General features: G+C 47.2%; 2 protein-coding genes across 2 annotated transcripts; both read left to right on the top strand.

Annotated features, from left to right (window-relative positions):
- Positions 1-6,909: 6,909 nt before the first annotated feature.
- LOC149867242 (uncharacterized) lies at positions 6,910-10,164 on the top strand. The gene is made up of 4 exons (XM_090041694.1): positions 6,910-7,179; positions 7,323-7,380; positions 7,742-7,810; positions 9,704-10,164. The coding sequence occupies exons 1-4, from the start codon at positions 6,910-6,912 to the stop codon at positions 10,162-10,164; spliced, it is 858 nt and encodes a 285-aa protein (XP_089897820.1).
- A 4,168-nt stretch (positions 10,165-14,332) lies between these two features.
- LOC149867243 (uncharacterized) lies at positions 14,333-19,621 on the top strand. The gene is made up of 6 exons (XM_090041695.1): positions 14,333-14,388; positions 15,323-15,460; positions 15,732-16,127; positions 16,862-16,905; positions 17,371-17,528; positions 18,074-19,621. Exons 1-6 carry the CDS (start codon positions 14,333-14,335, stop codon positions 18,824-18,826), a joined length of 1,545 nt encoding a protein of 514 aa, XP_089897821.1. The 3' UTR covers positions 18,827-19,621.
- Positions 19,622-20,778: the final 1,157 nt, after the last annotated feature.

Here is a 20,778-nt window from a genome sequence, read left to right on the forward strand (position 1 = left end):
GCTGTCATACTTGGGTAATGGACTATAGAGTTCTTAGCGTCTTTCTTTCCTTCGTTCTCTTAATCCACTATCAGCAGTGAACAAACACTGGTATAATCTAACTGGTGAATCGGGCCATTCTATTTATTTTTTGCTGTAGAAACATCAACACCTATGTCTATCTTGCATGCAACTGGTAGATGGAATGATAGTTTAAAATTGTAAATGACATGGAAACAGAACTCTCCTCATAGAGCAATGATTCTTAACCAAGGTGCTATGAGATCCTTTTAAGGGGGTTGTGCAATATTAGTGCTGTTAGGTATGCAAACACCAACACATGATTTGTAAGATAAACCCAGAGATTTCAAATAGGAACCCACAGTGTCATAAATGTTTTGCCCTGTTGTGTTCTTCTGGAGTTCTTTGCAATAAAAGAGTTGCTCTGTTATTTTTCCATAGTCAGGAGACAAGTGAAAACTAAGAATTGACATTTTCTGAGGCGTGCCCTGAGTCTAAACATGTTGAAAATCACTGCCATAAAGATTACAAAACACTATAATTGAAGGAGCATATAGTTTCTTCATATCTCCCAGAAACAGACAATTCTGCCTTTTCATTTGAAGATGCAGTTTTAAGTGTATATACAGAGAGCTTAAACTGCTCATTGTCTAACTTGCTGCAGTTTCATTTCTTTCTGGGACTTGCTCTGTTGTTCCATAACAAACAATGTAGCAAACTTCTTTACCAAAGGAATGCTGTTTCTATCACAGGTATCCCTAATGAACTAATTGCCATTTTATATCTATTATGTGCCCTTTAAATTGAGGCATGGCCTTATTTACTAAGCATCTACAACTTTATTGGATGTTTAAGTCACCAGTGTCGTGTATAAAATGTGGTCTTCAAGTTTTCCAAGTATGGAGTGCCCATGGTGTGATTAGGCAGGCAGGGTTTTTATAGGTTTTGAAGCCTATTTTAATATAAGATGGCGATTCCTTTTTTTGGCAGGTGTACCACAAATGACTGCATCTTTCCCCAAGTGTCACTCCAGTTACCTGCTCTTTCAATCTGCTGCTCTGCTTTCTGCAGCTAGCCTTGCACCCCTTGTCTGATCTGCTTTGCTTTCTGCTTCCTGCTCTGTCTGCCTGTCCCCTCCCTGATCTGCCACGTGGCCCACACAGAGGCTGCCATGTAACAGTAATTTTATAGAATTTTGAGGTGCTGTTTTGAACTACCATCACTGGGTTAAATTTGACTGTTTTTACAAAAAAATAGAACTCCAGTATGGTAGTGTGGAGAGAGACAGGTTACATGAGAGCTATCTATGTTTTTGTATTGTACTGGTAACAAATGTCACAGTTCCTCTTCCAAAGAGTCATTTTGGTGTTTTGCTACTCTCTCTTCTCAGACACAACTCTCTCTTTCCTCCTCCTTTCCCCTTCCTGGTAAAATGAAACTGTGCTTTACTTCCTGAGAACACCAGTAGATGGCGTTTGAGGTGCTTATTATTAACTGATGGTACTGCTGTTTCAGCCCTGAATATGAAGTTCATATATCAAAAGTATACCCTTTGCTGCTCAATTAACATTCAGCAAGCTGCATCTCATCTTCTACTAAACTGTGAGTGTCAAAGAGAGAGACCCTGCAGTGCTGTTCTATCAGGCTACCAGGCTACTAGAAGTTAGGACCTGGGCCCTGATGGACATGGCCCTGTGTAAAGGGGGTGAACCCTTGCATCTGTGGCTGCTGGACCCCTGCTGCTGTCCCTGGACCTCTGCCCTAGACTCTTGGTACCAGACCCAGTGCAGCTACTGTTGGCCGTGTGAATTCAGTCATGTGGATCCAGCCTGGAATCAAAACTGAGTTTGAGACCCCTGTGTTAGACCCCTGACTTCAAATATGGTCTATAGATTGCCAAAGGGGTGGATCCAGACAGGATGCAGTAGTGCTGTTGCACCCCTTCACTTCCAAGAGCTTCTGTATCAGGTGATAGACACATGCTTAGTGAGCTTGCTACTGCCACCAAATCCCCTTTTGCAGCATCCTAGATCTACTACTGACTGCTACACTACTTCAGGAGTGGCCAAGCTGTGGTCAGCAAGCTGTGTGAGTCTCCTAGGTACTTTAAATTTGGCTCTTGAAGATGGTCCAATAAGAGATGTCACTTGCAAAAAGTGACGCACTGCTCTCACTCGGAAAAGTGATGGATCTCACTCGGAGTCATGAAGGAAATCATTTAATGACAAATTACTGGAGGTTGGACACTGCTGACTGTGAGACACGAGCATCTCAAACATTCTGTGTCCTGTGACTGAGTCAAGATTTTGGTTTGGCTAGAAAGATCAGGACATTTGGCTACCTGTGCATTAGTCCCTGCTACCCCACTGCAGGCTGGATATGTTCCTGTAATTGCATCCTAGTTTGTAATTCTGTTAGATCCTGGCTCTGTTTCAAAATTGTTTCTTTGGTGTTCATAGGAATGAAAATGCACACAAGGATCTGTTGGATGAGGAGGTGTTCCATTTTCACACAACTGCTTCTCAGGGAAGAACTACTTTGAAAGTCAGTTAAACTAATTTATGGTGTACTGGAGAGAGCTTTGTTTTCAGGATTAACCCTCCACACAAATCACAGTCTCTCATCTACTGGAATTGTACTCTTTAATGACTACAGAGGTCTAGTAAGCCCCTTTTGCATTCATTCAAATAGAGAATTTACTCCAGTAACCGGGCAGGTTGTGAACCAAGCCAGCTCATTACGGGAGTATCACAAATCACATTAATTTAAAACACTGTTAGCCCCACCCTTCTTCAGAAATGCCATGTATACTCTGCAAGGCAAACCTATCCAATGCCAAAAGAGGTGGCATAGTCTCAGGATAATTAATTAATTAATTTCAACATCTAGTTTCAGTAGCTCTCAACCTCTAGACTCAAGGCACCCCTCTGAAAACGCTAGTTTGTATTTTTCACTTGCTTTTTGAATGCAGGAAAACAATAGAATAATTCTTCTGTTGCAAGAACTCAGAAAGACTATAACAGGCCAGAATGGTTTTAGCACTATGAATTCCTTGTGAATTTTCTTGCACATCCTGTTTATGTATCTAACTGCTAATATTGTGTGGCACCCTTGAAAGGATCTCAAGACTTCCTGAGGTGCTGTGGCACCCTGGTGAAAATCTTAGTTGGATAATTTATCCTAAAAGAACCTTAATTGTAACAGGGTAGGATCAATGTCCACAATGACATCTCACAGTCGGTAAAAGAAGTATATGTATTAAAGAGGGACAAGGGAGGGGATTCTCCTTTGCATCCATTTAGTAGGCTGAGACTGAGTAGTGACGTCTGTTGTACCAAAAGTCTCATCTGGAGACTTAACAAGTGTTACTGTAAGGAGACTATAGAAAATACGTCATTTACGCGTGTAAATCTTCCATCTAAGCATTCATTCTTTCCACACCCCTCTCCTCTACCTACTACTTCTTTGCTGTCTTTCTGGAGAGTCTGCCCCTAACAGCAGCCTTTCTTTTCTGGCCTGTTGTAGGGAGTAGGCTGGTCATAGAATCATAGACTCATAGAAAATTAGGGTTGGAAGGGACCTCAGGAGATCATCTAGTGAGTCCAACCCCCTGCTCAAGGCAGAACCATCCCCAACTAGATCATTTCAGCCAGGGCTTTGTTGAACCAGGCCTTAAACTCTAAGGATGGCGATTCCACCACCCCTTTAGGTTCCTCCCAGTTAAGTGGGCCTGAGTCACCCATGCCACACAAAAACCTATGTAGGCTGCAAGGTGGTACATCCCCTGGCCTGTTGGTAGTTTTGTGTAGCAGTTAGGTAATTCAGCTAGCAGTCATGTAGCTAAAGTAGTGTTATACATATTCCACGAGCAGTGGCAGTGTGTAGGGGGGGTGTGGGGACACACATGCACCCTCTGAGAGCACTGGTACACCCCCTGACAGGCAGCACTCCCCGCTTAGGTGACGGTCAGGGTGGCACGCAGGAGTGCCGGTGTGCCCCTTGCAAGCACTGGCTGGGGAGTGGGGGCACCAGGTGAAGTGCCGCTGGCACTTCCAGGGGCACTGCTCGTGCTTCCCGGTCGGCGAGATCAACTGTGACTCAGGTGGCATCAGTCACCCATGTCCATGAGCTAAGGGTCTAGATGGTTCTGGAAAAGGTGAAGTCTTTACCTTCAATGACCTAGTTTGAAGGTGCAGTTTAGTAACTTGTGTTCATGCAAAAACTAGTGAGAAGTCAACATGCATTCATTACCTTGTCATGAGGTGATCAGGTGAGATGGGAACAGCCAGTGATTGACATGCAAGTGACAGCACCTCTGAGAGATTGGTTGGTTATGAATGTGATTGACAGAGGTGCTGTGACTGGAACTTATAAAAAGTTCTTCGGGTAAAGCTGGTATCTTTTATTTGATCAACTGAAATAGTTAGAAAAATTCTTTGCAAGCTTTCAGGTACAAGTACGCTTCATCAGGCTGAGGAAGCATCTGCAGTTGGTGCGTACCCTGACAAAGAGTACTTGTATCCGAAAGGTTGCAAAGAAGAATTATTCCAACTATTTAAGTTGGTCGAATAAAAGATACCAGCTTTACCCAAAGAACCCTGTCTGCCTGTGTCTTTAGACCAACTCTGACCTGTCCCCCTGGAACTTATAAAAGAGCTTGTAACCAAGACTCAGTGTGTGTGTGGTAGGGGGGGGATTCATTTGATGTGGATGTGTGTGTGAGTCTGGGTGTGAGTGAGACTTCATTAGTCATGACTAAGTGTTGTTTGATGTGCTGAATGGTTACCAGTATGGTTGTGTCTGTAAGAAAGCTTGGGTCAGTGGGTGAAACTCTGAGGAGAAAGTTTGATTGCTGTGTGGGTATTATCTGGGTGGAGTGAAGCTCCCCAGTGACACAAACATAGGACCCAATGCAACAGACTAGTGCTGAGTAACCATTGCCCTTGAATGGTACAGTATCACTCTCCCTTAAAAAGAGAAAACTGAGTACCTGAGGAGGGGGAAAAGCTTCTGGGGGTGTGGGAGCCTTGGGGTAGATCACTGTGTGTACAGTAATTGAGTGTTCATTTTCTAATAAAATTAAATCTAGAGGCTTCTGAACCCCAAGACCTCCGGACTTGGGCCTGCACGTACGATGCCTGCCGATGGATATGGGAGTGTCTGAAGACTCAGGGTGATAGGTCTGGGATGGAGGCTGCTCACCGGTTGTAGGGCCGTACGTGGTGCTTCGAATAATTGAGTTCTGCCTGCTCAATTGATTTGGATTTTGGAACGACTGAGTTCTGTTCAGTTGAGTGATTTGGAACGAATTTGGCTAATTTGACCTGGAACATGAAATATACATTTTTAAAAAATTGTGTGTAGAGTTAAGCTAAGCTGATTGTGCCTGCAACTGAAACATCATTGCAAGCGGGCAAGGGGTCTGCTCTTTCTCTTTCATATTTCTGTATCGCCCTTGTTGTTGTTGTTGCCTGTTATTGTTATAGTCCTGTGGTTTTCAACTAATAAATGAGTCTGTCTATTTGTACTAATTAATTATTAAGCATTGAGGTAGGCTGGAGAGAAAGCTCCCACCATTAAAATCCTTTCCTGTATTGAACTTTGCAGGAGTAAGCCCTCAATTCTGTGAAGTTAATTGTGTACTTAACTAATTAAGAGTTCAGCTTTCAGCACCTACTACTCCCAGATGCCCTAAAGTCATTGGAAAGAATCTGTTGACTTCAGTTTCTAAGCAAAATCCAGTGGAACTAGAGGGTGTGTGAGAGCCTCTTCCTCTTGCCCTCACCTCTCCTCCCTCCTCCAAGGGCAGCTCTGCCTAAACTTGAGCTGGCTTACGCTTGAAATCTTAAGGAAGAGGGTTTCAGACCGTGCTCCGGCCAGCCCTGGGCTTCCACAATAAATCATCAGGGACTGACTCTACAGAGAGCTGGGGTAATGGCAGAGCAGCAGGAAGGCTGGGCCTGTGTCCCGTCAGTCTTTCGGATGGGCAGAGGCTCCACAGCAGCAGAAAAGACCTGAAAGGGTTAGTAGTATATAGGCTCTCTGCTCTTCAATGCAAATGTGACAGGTGGGCGGGACTCCCTTGGCCCCGCCCCTTTCCCCATGTGTGACTCACCAGCCCTGCCCCCTGACCCCAGTCACGTGATGCATGACATCACCGACCCCACCCCCTGAACCCAGCCACGTGGTATGTGACCTCAGCAACTCCACCCCCAACCCCAGTCATGTGATGTGTGACATCACCAACCTCGCTCACTGACTCCAGTCACATAGTATGTGACATCAGCAACTCCGCCCCTACCCCCAGTCACATGGTGTGTGACATCACCAACCCCACCCCCGCCCCAGTCACATGGTGTGTGTCATCAGCAACCCCACCCCACGCCCCCCAATCACATGGTGTGTGACATCAGCAACTCCACCCCCACCACCAGTCACATGGTATGTGACATCAGCAACACCATCCCCACCTCCAGTCATGTGGTGTGTGGCCTCAACAACCCCACCCCAACCCCCAGTCACGTAGTGTGTGACACCAGCACCACATGGTCCATGACATCAGAAGGACAGCCCATGCAGACCCCCGAGCCCCAACCCCTCAGGCTGCAAGAACCGCCCTAGATCACATGATGTAGTTATGGCCTATCAGGGCCCAGACTGATCTAGCCCCCCCCACTGCCAGAGCACAGGCGTGGTCTATGGGGTGGCAGGGTGGAGGTGTGACCCCTCTAACAACCTGCCCCACCACCCCCAACCAATTGGTTTCAGAGGCCTCCCAAGAACGATGCTGAACCAATCGGAATAAGTAGAGGGGGGTGGGATTTGGGCGGCAACCCCACCAGGTCTATCTGCTTTCCCAAACGACCACTCTGTTTATCTGAGACTGTGCTAAGGCAAGGAGGGGCGGATATGGATTCTTTCACAATGCCTGTAGGCCCACTCACTACAACCCCGAGACGGCTTTATAGAAAGCATTACCGTAGAAATAGTTTTGAGGAGGAGACACGGCCCCTTGCCCAAAGACTCTTTGAGATGCCTGACCCTGTTCAGAAAGATCGAATGAACAGGCAAATGGAGGAGGCCCAGACCCTTGAAGCAGACGCTGAAAATTTGGAACATGGTATCTTTGTGCCAGACCCTGCACAATGCGAAGTAGAGGTCATTGCAGAGGAGAGACCGGTAAGAGACTTGGAGCATGTTTGTGGGGGACTTGGGGGTTTTCAGTGTGGGTTCACTCCGTGACACATGTGTGTTTGGAAGTAGCTAAGGACTGATTAAACAGCAGCTAACTAACCAAGTCCTTTATTTGAACTCCTTTGCAGTTAGATGAAGCTTTTTTAATGACTCCAGAAAACCTACTTACCAGTACACAAGAAGGAGGTGTATGCTTTTTCATTAACGATGTGGACATTGAAGTCAGGAGTGGACTGGCCAAGTTCGCCGATGACACCAAACTTTGGGGCAAAGCATCCGTGCCAGAAGATAGGCGGGTGATCCAGGCTGACCTGGACAAGCTCAGCAAATGGGCAGACGAGAACCTCATGGTGTTTAACACCGAAAAATGCAAGGTTCTCCACCTTGGGAGGAAAAACCTGCAGCACCCTTATAGGCTCGGCAGTGCTACGTTGGTTAGCACTACAGAAGAAAGAGACTTGGGGGTCATCATTGACCACAAGATGAACATGAGCCTGCAGTGCGATGCTGCGGCTAATAAACCTACTTACCAGTACACAAGAAGGAGGTGTATGCTTTTTCAGAGAACAAAGACCGGATGAGCCTGAAGAATTCAGAAGACATCTAGACAACACAAGCTCTCCAGGGACCTAGCGGACCTCTTGTGGCTTAAAAGGAAAGCCTACAAAGGATGGAGGATGGGATTCACCTCCAAGGAAGATTACTCCACGCTGGTCCGGTCCTGCAGGGAGCAAACCAGGAAAGCCAAAGCTACACCTGAACTCCAACTAGCTTCAGGCATCAAGGACAACAAAAAGTCCTTTTTCAGATAAGTGGGGAGCCGGAGGAAAAGCAAGGGCAACGTTGGACCCCTGCTAAACCAGATGGGGCAACTGGCAACTGACACCCAGGAAAAAGCCAACCTATTAAATAGGTACTTTGCGTCAGTCTTTCATCAGTCACATGGGATGCCCATGCCTGCTATGGGACAGGGAAATCTGGGTGAGGGGGATCCCCTACCCTCCATCAATGCTGACCTCGTGAAGGAACACCTTGAGAAGCTGGATACCTTCAAGTCAGCCGGCCCTGACAATCTGCACGCCAGGGTACTCAAGGAGCTGGCGAGCGTCATAGCCCAGCCCCTGGCACGGATCTTTGAAAACTCCTGGCGCTCTGGTGTAGTGCCCGAAAACTGGAAGAAGGCCAATGTGGTACCGATCTTCAAGAAAGGGAGGAGAGTGGATCCGGCTAACTACAGGCCCATTAGCCTGACTTCTATCCTGGGGAAGATCTTAGAAAAGTTTATTAAGGAGGCCATCCTTGAGGGACTGGCCCAGGCTAACATCCTAAGGGATAGCCAGCATGGGTTTGTTGCGGGTAGGTCTTGTTTGACCAATCTCATTTCCTTCTATGACCAGGTGACCTATCACCTGGACAAGGGAGAAGAGATTGATGTCATATATCTTGACTTCAAAAAAGCTTTTGATCTGGTATCCCATGATCACCTCTTGGCCAAACTGGCCAGTTGTGGGAAATTGGCTCCGTGGTCGGACCCAGAGAGTTGTGATTGATGGCAGTCACTCATCGTGGTGCCCTGTGACCAGTGGGGTCCCTCAAGGCTCTGTCCTGGTACCCATACTGTTCAACATCTTCATTAACGATGTGGACATTGAAGTCAGGAGTGGACTGGCCAAGTTCGCCGATGACACCAAACTTTGGGGCAAAGCATCCGTGCCAGAAGATAGGCGGGTGATCCAGGCTGACCTGGACAAGCTCAGCAAATGGGCAGACGAGAACCTCATGGTGTTTAACACCGAAAAATGCAAGGTTCTCCACCTTGGGAGGAAAAACCTGCAGCACCCTTATAGGCTCGGCAGTGCTACGTTGGTTAGCACTACAGAAGAAAGAGACTTGGGGGTCATCATTGACCACAAGATGAACATGAGCCTGCAGTGCGATGCTGCGGCTAATAAAGCGACCAAAACGCTGGCTTGCATCCATAGATGCTTCTCGAGCAAATCCCGGGACGTCATTCTCCCCTTGTACTCGGCCTTGGTGAGGCTGCAGCTGGAGTACTGCGTCCAGTTTTGGGCTCCACAATTCAAAAAGTATGTGGAGAAGCTTAAGAGAGTCCAGAGGAGAGCCACGCGCATGATCAGAGGTAAGGAAAACAGATCTTACGATGACAGGCTTTGAGACATGGGACTCTTTAGCCTGGAAAAGCACAGGCTCAGGGGTGATCTGATGGCCACCTATAAGTTTATCAAGGGTGACCACCAGGATCTGGGGGAACGTTTGTTCACCAGAGCGCCCCAAGGGATGACGAGGTCGAACGGTCGCAAACTCCTGCAAAACTGTTTTAGGCTGGACATAAGGAAGAATTTCTTTACTGTCCAATCCCCCAAGGTCTGGAACAGTCTGCCAGTGGAGGTGGTTCAAGCACCTACATTGAACACCTCCAAGAGTAAATTGGATACTTATCTTGCTGGGCAGGGGGCTGGACTCGATGATCTCCCGAGGTCCCTTCCAGCCCTAATGTCTATGAAATCTATGAAATCGCGTGAACGTAAAGTCTTTATGAAGTCTCTTGTTCGTGTTTCTGTTTATGGCATAATGAAATACTGCTTGAGGAAGAGACTTTTTGACCTTTGCTGGGGGTGCATATTTGACCAGGGAGGTCAAGAAGCCCATGAATGTCTTACTCGGTTAAATGAAGACATAAATGAAAGAATTCAGGAACTTTGTCAGGAAATATGTCTTGATAGCATTTTCAATGCTGTTATAACCATTGGGTATGCCAGGAACACTCTCAGAATTACTGTGAAACATTTAATTCAGGTTAGAGAGCTTCTAAACACTGTTTATTCTGCAGAAGACCCTAATGCTGCCCTTCATGATTTGATCACCGAGGAAGATAAAACACTCATACCCCATATTGAACGCTTAATTGGTAATAGAGATTATAAAACCCTGCTTAAGAGAAGGGCTTAGCAAAACCTGTTTAAAATGGGGGGGGGTGTCTTTTTCTGATGTTGGTGGGGGGGTGTGGGGGTTGTGAGGTTGTAAACCACATCAACAGTTTTCTACAGCTAATGTAAAAAAAATTCTTAGGAGAAGGGGTAACAAAATAAACTAGTAAATATTGTAAAAATGTTGTTGGAAATAAAGACTGAATTTAAAAATATATATTCTCACAGCTTTTTGTATGGTGGGGTTGGTGTGCAGGGGGGGTGTGTTATAAAGATAAACAAGACCGCAAAAAAAAAAAAAATGACCAATGTGTTCAGAGCTCTCCCTGTTTTAAGACTAAAGTAGTTATCTTTTACCAAAAGGCCAGCTGTAAAAATAAGGCTGACAAGGTCACAGGAAATGAAAAACACTTCTTAGAAGAAGGTTTAACAAAAGAAATTACTAAATATTATAAAAGTTTTTGATGGAAATAAAGACTGAATTTAAAAATATATATTATCATAGAATGTGTATGGTATGGAGTAGCAGGTATGTATCATAAAGGTAAACCAGATCCAAATAAATAAAAGCTGATCGGTGTGTTCAGATCTCTACATATTTTAAGACTAAAAGGGTGGTATTGTCTTTTAGTGGTGACTACTTTAATACAGTTATATTTTACTTTATACATAAACTATTTTCCTTAATCTATTATTTAATTTTTAATACAGAGGACTTACATTACAGAGAGTTTATCAGGTGGGGAAGCCCCAAGCATTTTTACTACAAGGTAAAAATTATTTTAGGTTATTTGTGGTTGTGTTACTATAATCACACTGTTATAACAGCTGTTTGTTTTCAAACAGAACCTCTTCTTCTAAAACAGAAAACCAGAACAAGCACATACAGTCATGTTTTTATCCAGTAGTAAAAGGTAATTTTTCTGAAATCAGCTTCTGAAACTTTGTGTTTCTTGTGGGAGGGGAAGCGGTGTGGGTGGGTTAAGCAAATTTTAAATTTGTAGTGTGTGAGGAAAGGGAATTCTTAATGCTGAGGTATAAATTTATATTTCCTAAGTGATCGCATGCACCACGCCCGAAGAAGAGTGGGGGTCTGGGCAGAGGCCTCTAAAAGCACAAGCAAAAAAACCCCAGAAATGCTCAGCCTGCAGAATATAATACCGAAGGATCAGAAGACCAACAGGACAGAACAGAAGGGTATGATTCCTCAGAGGAAAACAAGCCACATACCTCTGAGAAAGCCACATGTAAAAAGACAAGGATTCATACCCGCAAAACAGGTGATCTGGTCCCCTTGAATAAGAAACCCAGGATTGATTACTCACACAATTTAGAGAAAGAGGAGAGTCTTTCTCCTTTTTTGAAAGATCATGATTATTGTCAAAAAAAGAGTGGGGTTTGTAGTGGTACTGGCAGACGTATACATCTCAGAAAGAGTGTACAGAGAGCCTTGAAAGATCATGATTACTTCCAGAGCAAAAGGGTAAATTTTACTCAGAGAGGAGGCAGCCTATGTAACTCAGGCAGCAGGCGTGGTCTGTTTCATAAGATGGGGGGTCATGGTAAACATAGGGGTAAGAACAGATGGCAAACCAGCAAGTGGCTCATGGGGTGAAAAGTAAGGGCCTGTTTAAAGAGGAGCATGGGGAAGGCTAAACACTGTTTGAGGGGAAAAAAAAAAAAGAGAGATCCCCTAGGGATCCCTCAAACACTCCTCCTCCTTCCAGTCCTGACCCTTCACCAGAACCCCCAGAGCCAGAGAGACGGGGTGGAGAATATGGTTTAGGGAGCCCATTAGAGGGTCCCTCACATGTACCCCAGCCTCTCAGACCAGACCTTTCACCAGGACCCCCAGAACCAGAGAGGGGAGATAGTGACTATAATTTAGGAAGCCCACTAGAGGGCCCCTCAAATGTTCCCAGATCACCTAGGTCTCCCCCACCACCAAGACCTGGAGGGTCTGAGGTTTGGGATAATGAATCTGATGTAGAAGACAGTTTAGAGGATCCCTCAAACGCCCCTGGGTCTTCTGAGTCATCAGAGGATGTTTTACCGGATGTGCATATGGTGCGGGTGAGAAGGCAAGAGTGGTCTGTAGCCAGGTTTTGTGGCACGAGGTACACTGAGGAGTTCCGTTTTGTGAATTTGGAGTGTGTGCCATTACACGTGGCATACGAAGCCATAACCCGAGGGGTGGAAGAAATTATAGCAGAACTCCGACAGAGATTCACAGGCAATGACTATGCACAGTTACGTATTCAGGCAGATAGCATGGCAAACTGTGTGTACTCACAAGCTATTAATTTAAACAATTTGACCCCAGAGCTGTTTTTAGAGTGGTTCAGTAACCTGTTGCAAAGCCAGAGAGAAATATTGCTCGATTCGACATTTTGGCTGTTTGTGGTCGTTGTGAAAGGCCGGGGAGGTGGAAGCTGTAGAGTTATAAGCTCTATCCCCTATCCCCAGATCATTACTAAAAAGAGGAAGTATTTAATTGACTTGAATACCTATGATACTGTTGCACAAAGGCGGTTCATTTCCCTGGAGGCAACGCAGAGATCACAGACACACAGACATCAGTCGGCACAAAAGGATGTATTTGTTTGCAAACAAAGGTCAGAGAGTGGAGCTTTGAAGCTCAGATCACCTCTGGCAAACTAAATGCGTTTGCAAGAGGTATTTATCTTCTCTCTCCTGGGCACGTGTGCAGACACAGGAATTCTTGCAGCTTACTTCTGTTTCATACAAACATACATGTAACTACATCATTACATACATCGCATGTATAGTATAATTAGCTATTTAAGTATACGGGGCGGAGAGGTAAATATGCAATAGTTCATTAAGCATGCTCAATGCTACAAGAGTTCAAAAGTTTATACCCCAAGGCCATACAGCTAAATTCCAGTCTCTGTAATCAGTATGAGAAAGTTTAAGGAGGATGGGGGAGAGGAGCCTTGGACAGTATTTCTTTCTTATCAGGAGCAAGATGCTAGCTGTGCATTTCTAACAATACTAACCTGTGTTTTACAGGCAGTCTATTGGCTGTTACAAAACGTAGAGGGGCCAGGTATGTTGAGCTGCTAGATGGTGCCAAAGAACTGCAAAGGAAATTAGGCCTGTCTATATATCAAAAGGTTATGCTCCAGCAGGTACCTTTGTTTGAAGACCTTGAACAGGTTAACATTCACATAGTGATGCATAAGGAAAAAACGGGGTGGAGTTTATTTAAAACACAGGACGCACCCAGATACCCTGACACCTGCTTTCTTCTGCTACATGGTAAACATTATTATGGCATTTTGGATGTGAAAAAGGTGTTTGGCATGAGAAATTATTACGATCTTTGTCAGACGTTGTACAGCCATAGCACATGTGTAGGTTCTGATGTCGTCTTTGCCTGAGCCCCAACTGCTCTGAAAACATGGGCAGGACACAGAGGTGCCCTAATTGTAAGCTGTTCTGTCGTTCCAAAGAGTGCTTAGAAAGACACGTGGCCCTGGCCTCTGAAAAACGGATTGAATGTCTGACTAAAACTCTGTGCGATGAGGGTAAGTCTTACGTGGACAAAAAACACGAGTGCAAGGGGCGGCAGTGCAAATAGTGTTATGAGAAAATCACAGATGTAAACAAACACTGGTGCTTTATGCGTCAGATTAAAGAGCCTGAAGAAGGCGAGGGGTATATTTTTTATGATTTTGAATGTGTGCAAGAGACAGGGATGCATGTACCCAACTACATTTTTGCAATGGAGCTAAAGACGGGGAAAAAAATCGCAGAAAGCCACAGGCAAAACCCCAAAAAGGGCTTGTAAAGCTAAGCCCAAAAAGACAGAAAGAACTTGGGAGTTTAAGGGCGAAGAGTGTCTGTCTGATTTTATTAAGGTTTTTATGGATAAAAAGTTCAAGGACTACACCTTCATAGCTCACAACGCCAAAGGCTACGATGGTTACTTTGTTGTCAACCAGTTATTGACGGAAAAAATGGGCGTGAAACTAATCACTCAGGGTGGTAAACTTACGTGTATTGAAGTGACCAGGCTAGGCATCCGTTTCATAGATTCTTTAAACTTTTTGCCAATGAAACTTAGCAGGCTTCCACAGGCGATGGGGTTTGAAGGATACAAAGGTTATTTCCCACATTTTTTTAACACAGCAGAAAACCAGAATTATGTGGAGCCTCTTCCAAAGATGGAGTATTACGGCGTTGAAAATATGATGGCCGGTGAGAAAGAGTTTTTAGAATGGTATCAGAATAACCACGATAAGACCTTTGACATGCAAAAGGAGCTGGCCTATTATTGCCAGCAGGACATAAAAATTTTGAAAGAGGTCTGCTGCCTCTACAGGGATGAGATTATGAAAATGACGCGGCGGGTAGACCGAGTGAAAGTAGATGGTGAACTCCAAAATGTAGTATGCTGCATAGATCCTTTCCAATACATCACGCTGGCCTCTGTCTGCATGGCCATGTACAGGTTTATGTTTTTGGAACCGCAGACCATAGCGCTTCTTCCCCCGGGCAACTATCACAGACAGAAAAAGAGGTTTTCAGCCCCATCTATTCAGTGGCTAATGTACATTTCGGAGAAAGAAAATATTGAAATTCGACATGCTTTACAGGGTGGGGAATTTCAGGTAGGCCCCTGTTTTTTAGACGGCTATGCCAACATTGATGGGGAACCTATGGTGTTTGAATTTAATGGATGCTTTTTCCACGGTTGTGTCACTTGCTACAATGAGAAAGACCAGAACCCGTTGACAGGGACCACCTTTGGGTTCCTGAATTATCAGGCGTTGCACAAGACCGATTATCTCAAGAGAGAGGGGTTTACCGTTAGGACCATTTGGGAGCACAAGTGGAGGGCTCTGTTAGAAACGGATGAGAAGCTGGGAGATTTTTTAAACAGAACCCCATTGCCTTCTCCACTGGTGCCTAGGGATGCTCTTTTTGGGGGGAGAACTAATGCTATCTGTCTATATTACCAAACTAAACCCGGCGAACAAATACACTATTACAATTTTACCAGTCTTTACCCCTTTATAAACAAAATGAAGGAATACCCAGCCGGACACCCTGAAATCATTCATGACAATTTCCAACCCATCGCGCTATTTTGGAATACCCCGGGTGAAACTGTACCCACTGCGAAATCTTTTTTTTCCCTTGCTACCTACCAGGGTGAATGGGAAACTTATGTTCACGCTGTGCCGCCTCTGTGCGGAAACAAGACAGCAAAAGTGCAACCACACTGATGAAGAGAGAGCCCTCCTGGGTATGTGGTGCACACCAGAATTGAATAAAGCTACCGCCAAGGGGTACAGAATAGCTCAATTCTATGAAGTCTGGCATTTTGCTGAGAAGTCTAGCACCGTTTTTTCAGAGTACATAAAAATGCACCTCCGAAAGAAGCAGGAAGCCTCGGGCTATCCTGCCTGGTGTACTGACCAAGAAAAACAAGAGAGATACGTGGCCAATTTCTTGCAAAAAGAAGGTGTAGCCTTACGCCCAGAGCATATCAAATGCAACCCTGCAAAGCACCAAATAGCAAAATTGCTTCTAAATTCTTTGTGGGGTAAATTTGGTCAGAGAACCAACTTACACAACACCAGCATTTGTTAGAGACCCCGAAGAACTCTTTGGCTACCGCTTTTCTCCCGCCTATGAAATTTCATCTTGCGACTTTATTGATGATGAGGCAGCCTGTGTGTCTTGGAAACACGCCAAAGAGCGTTACACTGTCTCTGGTAACACAAACATCTTTATAGCTTGTTTCACCACCACTTATGCATGCTTAGAGCTGTACGAACTGTTAGACAGGTTGCAAGACCGGTGTCTGTACCATGACACAGATTCTGTGATATTTGTGAGCCGCGAGGGAGATTGGAACCCCTGGCTGGGTGATTATTTAGGTGAGCTCACCAGCGAAACCCCACCAGATGAACACATCACAGAGTTTGTGTCGGCCGGTCCGAAAACCTACGGGTACAAGTTGTCTGGGGGAAAGGTTTGCTTGAAGGTCAAAGGGATTACCCTGAATGTGGCCAACAGTGAAAAAGTCAACTTTGAAACCTTGAGAGATCTTGTTCTAGACTATGGGGCAAACCCTGCTGTGGACACCCCTAAAACAATTGTAATACAACAGCGCTCTATTGTCAGGAACAAAAGCAAGTGGACGATAGAAGCCAAAACCTTGAGAAAAATGCAGAAAGTCGTTTATGACAAAAGGGTCCTCACAGAAAACTTTAACAGCCTCCCCTATGGTTTTTAAAGATGGACACGCGTTGGAAGCACCCCTTTTCTGTGATTTTGGCAGGCCCTAGCAACTGTGGTAAAAATTACATTATAAAAAACCTTTTGGATCACGCTGATAAAATGTTGTCTGTTATGCCTGAGAATATCGTGTGGTGCTATAGCTGTTGGCAGCCTTTGTATAAAGAACTGCTTTGTAAATATCCTTTTATCAGGTTTGTGGAGGGTCTACCAGACAGTCTCAACGATGACTGTTTGTTTCCTCCTAAAAAAATAAATCTGGTTATAGTAGATGATTTGATGGACTCTGCCTGTGACAGCGGCGAAATCAAGAAAGCCTTTACCAAGTACGTGCACCACCGGAATCTGAGCGTTATGTATATAGTTCAAAATGTTTTCTGTCAAGGGAAAAGGAGCTGCACCATTGCCCTTAACACAAAATACATGGTTTTGTTTAAAAACCCCAGGGATAAGCTACAGATAGTGTCCCTGGCGTGGCAGATGTACCCAGGTAACGCCCAGTTCTTTCTAGAAGCTTTCGAGGATGCCACTAAAGCACCTTACGGGTATCTGGTGGTTGATTTAAACGCTTCTACCCCGGATGCTTTTAAATTAAGAACCGGGTTTTTTCCTCCCGACCAGCCGGCTGCTTACACTTTTAAAAAAACAGCGGGTGGGAATAAAAGGTGATGTAGCAGCAGCCTCTTCTTAGCTCTCAAGACAGTGGAAGGGGAACATGTCTAACCATGTAAAAAGAAATTTGGCTCTCTTAAAATTGCTTCTTCGGTCCTCCCCACAGCAGAGAAAAGCTATACTCTGCTCGGCCTCTGATGATTTAGTAGCGGCCATTTCAGAAATTGCTCTGAACACCTTAAAAGGAAACATCCCTTTGACACCGCATCAAACTCGCGCGCTGAAAAAGAGACTCAGGATCATAAAAAACCTAAGTAACAAAAGATTGCCTCTTAAAAAAAAGAAACAGCTGGTGAAACAGTCTGGGGGATTTATCGGACCTCTGTTAAGTTTTGCTCTTCCTCTGATTACGGGGCTTTTGGCGCGGAGGAGAGCGCAGCAGTAGCAGCGGCGGCGGCGAGTGGAGCAGCTGAGGGGGCAGCAGCAGCTGATCCCCCTAAGGTAAGTGGGGCTGAGGGACTGAGGGGCCGGCGCAGCTGAGCCGGATCCGGAGGGGAAGCCCCCCGGGTTCCTCTTAGCCAAGCCGGTAGGGAGCCGCGCTCCCGAGCCGCGCGAACAGAGCGCGCAAACAGGCGCGGTCTGGAAGAGCGCGCCGGCGTTTGCCGCGGCGTTCGCGCTGGCGGGTGAGCAGGCGGGGCCCAGAGGCTGACCCCTGCTCTGCTAGTAAGGGCAGCAACTCCTGCGATGGTGTCGACACGGAGTGCTGCCAGGGCCCCTGCCCGGGGGCGCGGCCTTCCCGGGGCTTGTCCGAGGCCTCCACCCAGACAGAGCCCTCGGGGGGGCTGCCGTCCTCCAACCCCCTGGCCTGCGGGAACTGCCCGGCAAGGTCTGGGGGGGCAGGGACTGGGGACTCCTGCACCTGTCCTGTAGGTATCCGCCTTAGGACCCTGGAGGAACGGGTGCAGGAGCTCCTGGAGGAGGTTAGCAGGCTGAGGGGAATCCATGAGGCAGAGGAGGAAATTGATAGGTATTTTCTTTCTCTGCAGGGTGGTACGACAGAGGAGAGGGCAGCCCGGGATGAGCCCTCCACTGCTGAGTGGCAGACGGTCTCCCGCGCCAGGGCTATTAACCATGTTGCGGCACCAGTTCCTCCTGTCCATCTGGAGAACAGATACGAGGCCCTGGCAGCCCTGGAGGAGGAGGGAGCAGTGGAAGATACCAGGGAGGAGACTTTGCGCACACAATGTCCTGTGCGGGCGGCGGGAGTCAAGAGGCCTAAGAGGAGGAAGCGTCGCGTCATCGTGATTGGTGACTCCATCCTGAGAGGTACGGAGGGCCCCATCTGTCGCCAGGATCCCTCAGCACGTGAGGTCTACTGCCTGCCCGGAGCGAAGATTCAGGATGTGAAGGGGATGCTCCAGTCCATCATCCAGCCCACCGATTATTACCCCATGGTCCTTGTCCATGTGGGTACTTACGATGCGGCCAGGAGAGCCCCTGATCGCCTGATGGAGGACTACCATGCTCTGGGAGGCGTGCTGAGGGAGATGGGCGCACAGGCGGTCTTCTCTTCCATCCTGCCAGTGAGCGGTCGAGGCAGACGCCACGAGATGTGCATAGCGGAGACCAACTGGAGGCTACAGGAATGGTGCTTCGAGGCGGGCTTTGGCTTCCTCAGCCATGACCGGCACATCGTGATGAGAGACATGCTGGGATGGGATGGGCTCCACCTTTCCCCTAAAGGTAAGCGTGTGTTCTCTTCCAGGTTGGTGAACCTCCTTCGGCGGGCTTTAAACTAGGCTCGTCGGGGGAGGGGGAAGATGAGGGCGGAGGAGACAATGAACTACCAGGCCCAGCAACAGCCAGCGAGCCCAGACCAATGGTCAAAAGGGAGAAACAGGTAAGTGATGGGGGACGGGGCATTGCTGAGACTAGGGGGTCAGTGGGCACAACCGTTGGAGGCCTCAAATGCCTCTACACGAATGCTCGAAGTATGGGGAAGAAGCAGGAGGAACTTGCCCTCCTCCTAACTGTCACCAGCCCCAACATAGTAGGGATCACAGAAACGTGGTGGGACTCATCGTGGTGGGACAGGATAGGAAGGAAAGGTGGAGGAGTAGCACTCTACGTCAAGGAGGAATATACTTCCTCGTTAATCAGCAAGGGGGTAGAGGGGGGGCACTCTGAGGTGCTCTGGGTTAGAGTAAAAGGTAGTCCAGGGGAGAGAGACTTAACGGTGGGAGTCTACTATAGACCTCCCAACCAGGGAGAAGATCTCGACCAGGAATTCTTGGGTCAGCTCACAGAGGCAGTGAGGGCTAAGGATGTGGTCATCATGGGGGACCTGAACTTCCCAGACATCTGCTGGGAGGAGCAGTCAGCCAAGTCTGATCGCTCACGTCGGTTCTTAGCCAGACTGCAGGACCTCCATCTAACCCAGGAGGTGCACAGTCCCACCAGGGGAGACGCCTTGTTGGACCTGGTGCTGGCCACGGGTGATGACCTGGTGAGGGGGCTGCGGGTGATGGGCCACCTGGGAGACAGTGATCATCGCTTGCTGGAATTCGCCATCCAGCGTAAGGTGGCAAAGGGCTGCAGCAAGGCAACAGCCCTAGACTTTAGGAGGGCTGACTTCAACAAGCTAAGGAGGATCGTTGGGGAAGCGCTGAGGACCCAGAGGGGAAGGGAATCAGATGTCGAAGGTGAGTGGTTGCTCCTTAAGGAGACGATCCTCCATGCCCAAAGGGAGGTAATCCCAACAAGGGTCAAAGGGAGCAGGAGGGCACACAAACCCCCATGGCTCACTAAGAGCATCCGGGAATGTCTCCTTGCTAAAAGGGAGGCATACACCCAATGGAGAGATGGGGTCATCACCAAGAAGGACTATGTTACAGTCGCCCGAGGATGTAGGGGGGCAGTCAGGAGGGCCAAGGCAGAGATGGAGATAGGACTAGCTTCCCGGATTGGGGACAATAAGAAGTCCTTCTTCAAATACATAGGGGGTAAAAAGAGGGTCCCGGGTAATGTGGGGCCCCTGCAGGACACGATGGGCAACTTAGTCATCACGCCAGATGACAAAGCTAACATATTTAACGATTTCTTTGCCTCTGTCTTCCTAAGTAGGGACCAGTTCAGCCACCTCCCTGCTGGGCCCCCCTCGGGCCCCGGGAGAGACACGCCTGGGCCAGGGGTTAGCGAGGAGTTAGTTAGGGTACTTCTGGAGAGGCTGGATGTCCGCTGGTCCAGACGATCTTCACCCTAGGGTTCTACAGGAACTGGCCGAGGTCATTGCGGGACCCCTGGCGCGGCTCTATGAGCACTCGTGGTGCTCTGGTGAGGTGCCGGAGGACTGGAAGAGGGCCAATGTGGTCCCTATCTTCAAAAAGGGAAAAAAAGAGGACCCGGGAAATTACAGGCCAGTTAGTCTTACCTCAATCCCGGGTAAGCTCTTTGAAAAAATTATCCTGGCACACATCCAGGAGGGCCTTGCGGGGGAATGCATGCTCAGGGGCAACCAACATGGGTTCATCAGTGGCAGGTCTTGTCAGACCAACCTGGTGGCCTTTTACGATCAGGTCACCAAATCATTAGACGCAGGGGTTGCTGTGGATGTAGTCTTTCTGGACTTCCGGAAGGCTTTCGACACTGTCTCTCACCCTGTCCTCATCAAAAAGCTGGGAGACTGTGGTGTCGATGCCCACACGGTCAAATGGGTCGCCAACTGGTTAGAGGGCCGCACCCAGAGGGTGGT

Source organism: Crocodylus siamensis, chromosome 4 (assembly GCF_052110815.1).
Source record: "Crocodylus siamensis isolate JL-2025a chromosome 4, ASM5211081v1, whole genome shotgun sequence".
Classification (NCBI taxonomy): domain Eukaryota; kingdom Metazoa; phylum Chordata; order Crocodylia; family Crocodylidae; genus Crocodylus; species Crocodylus siamensis.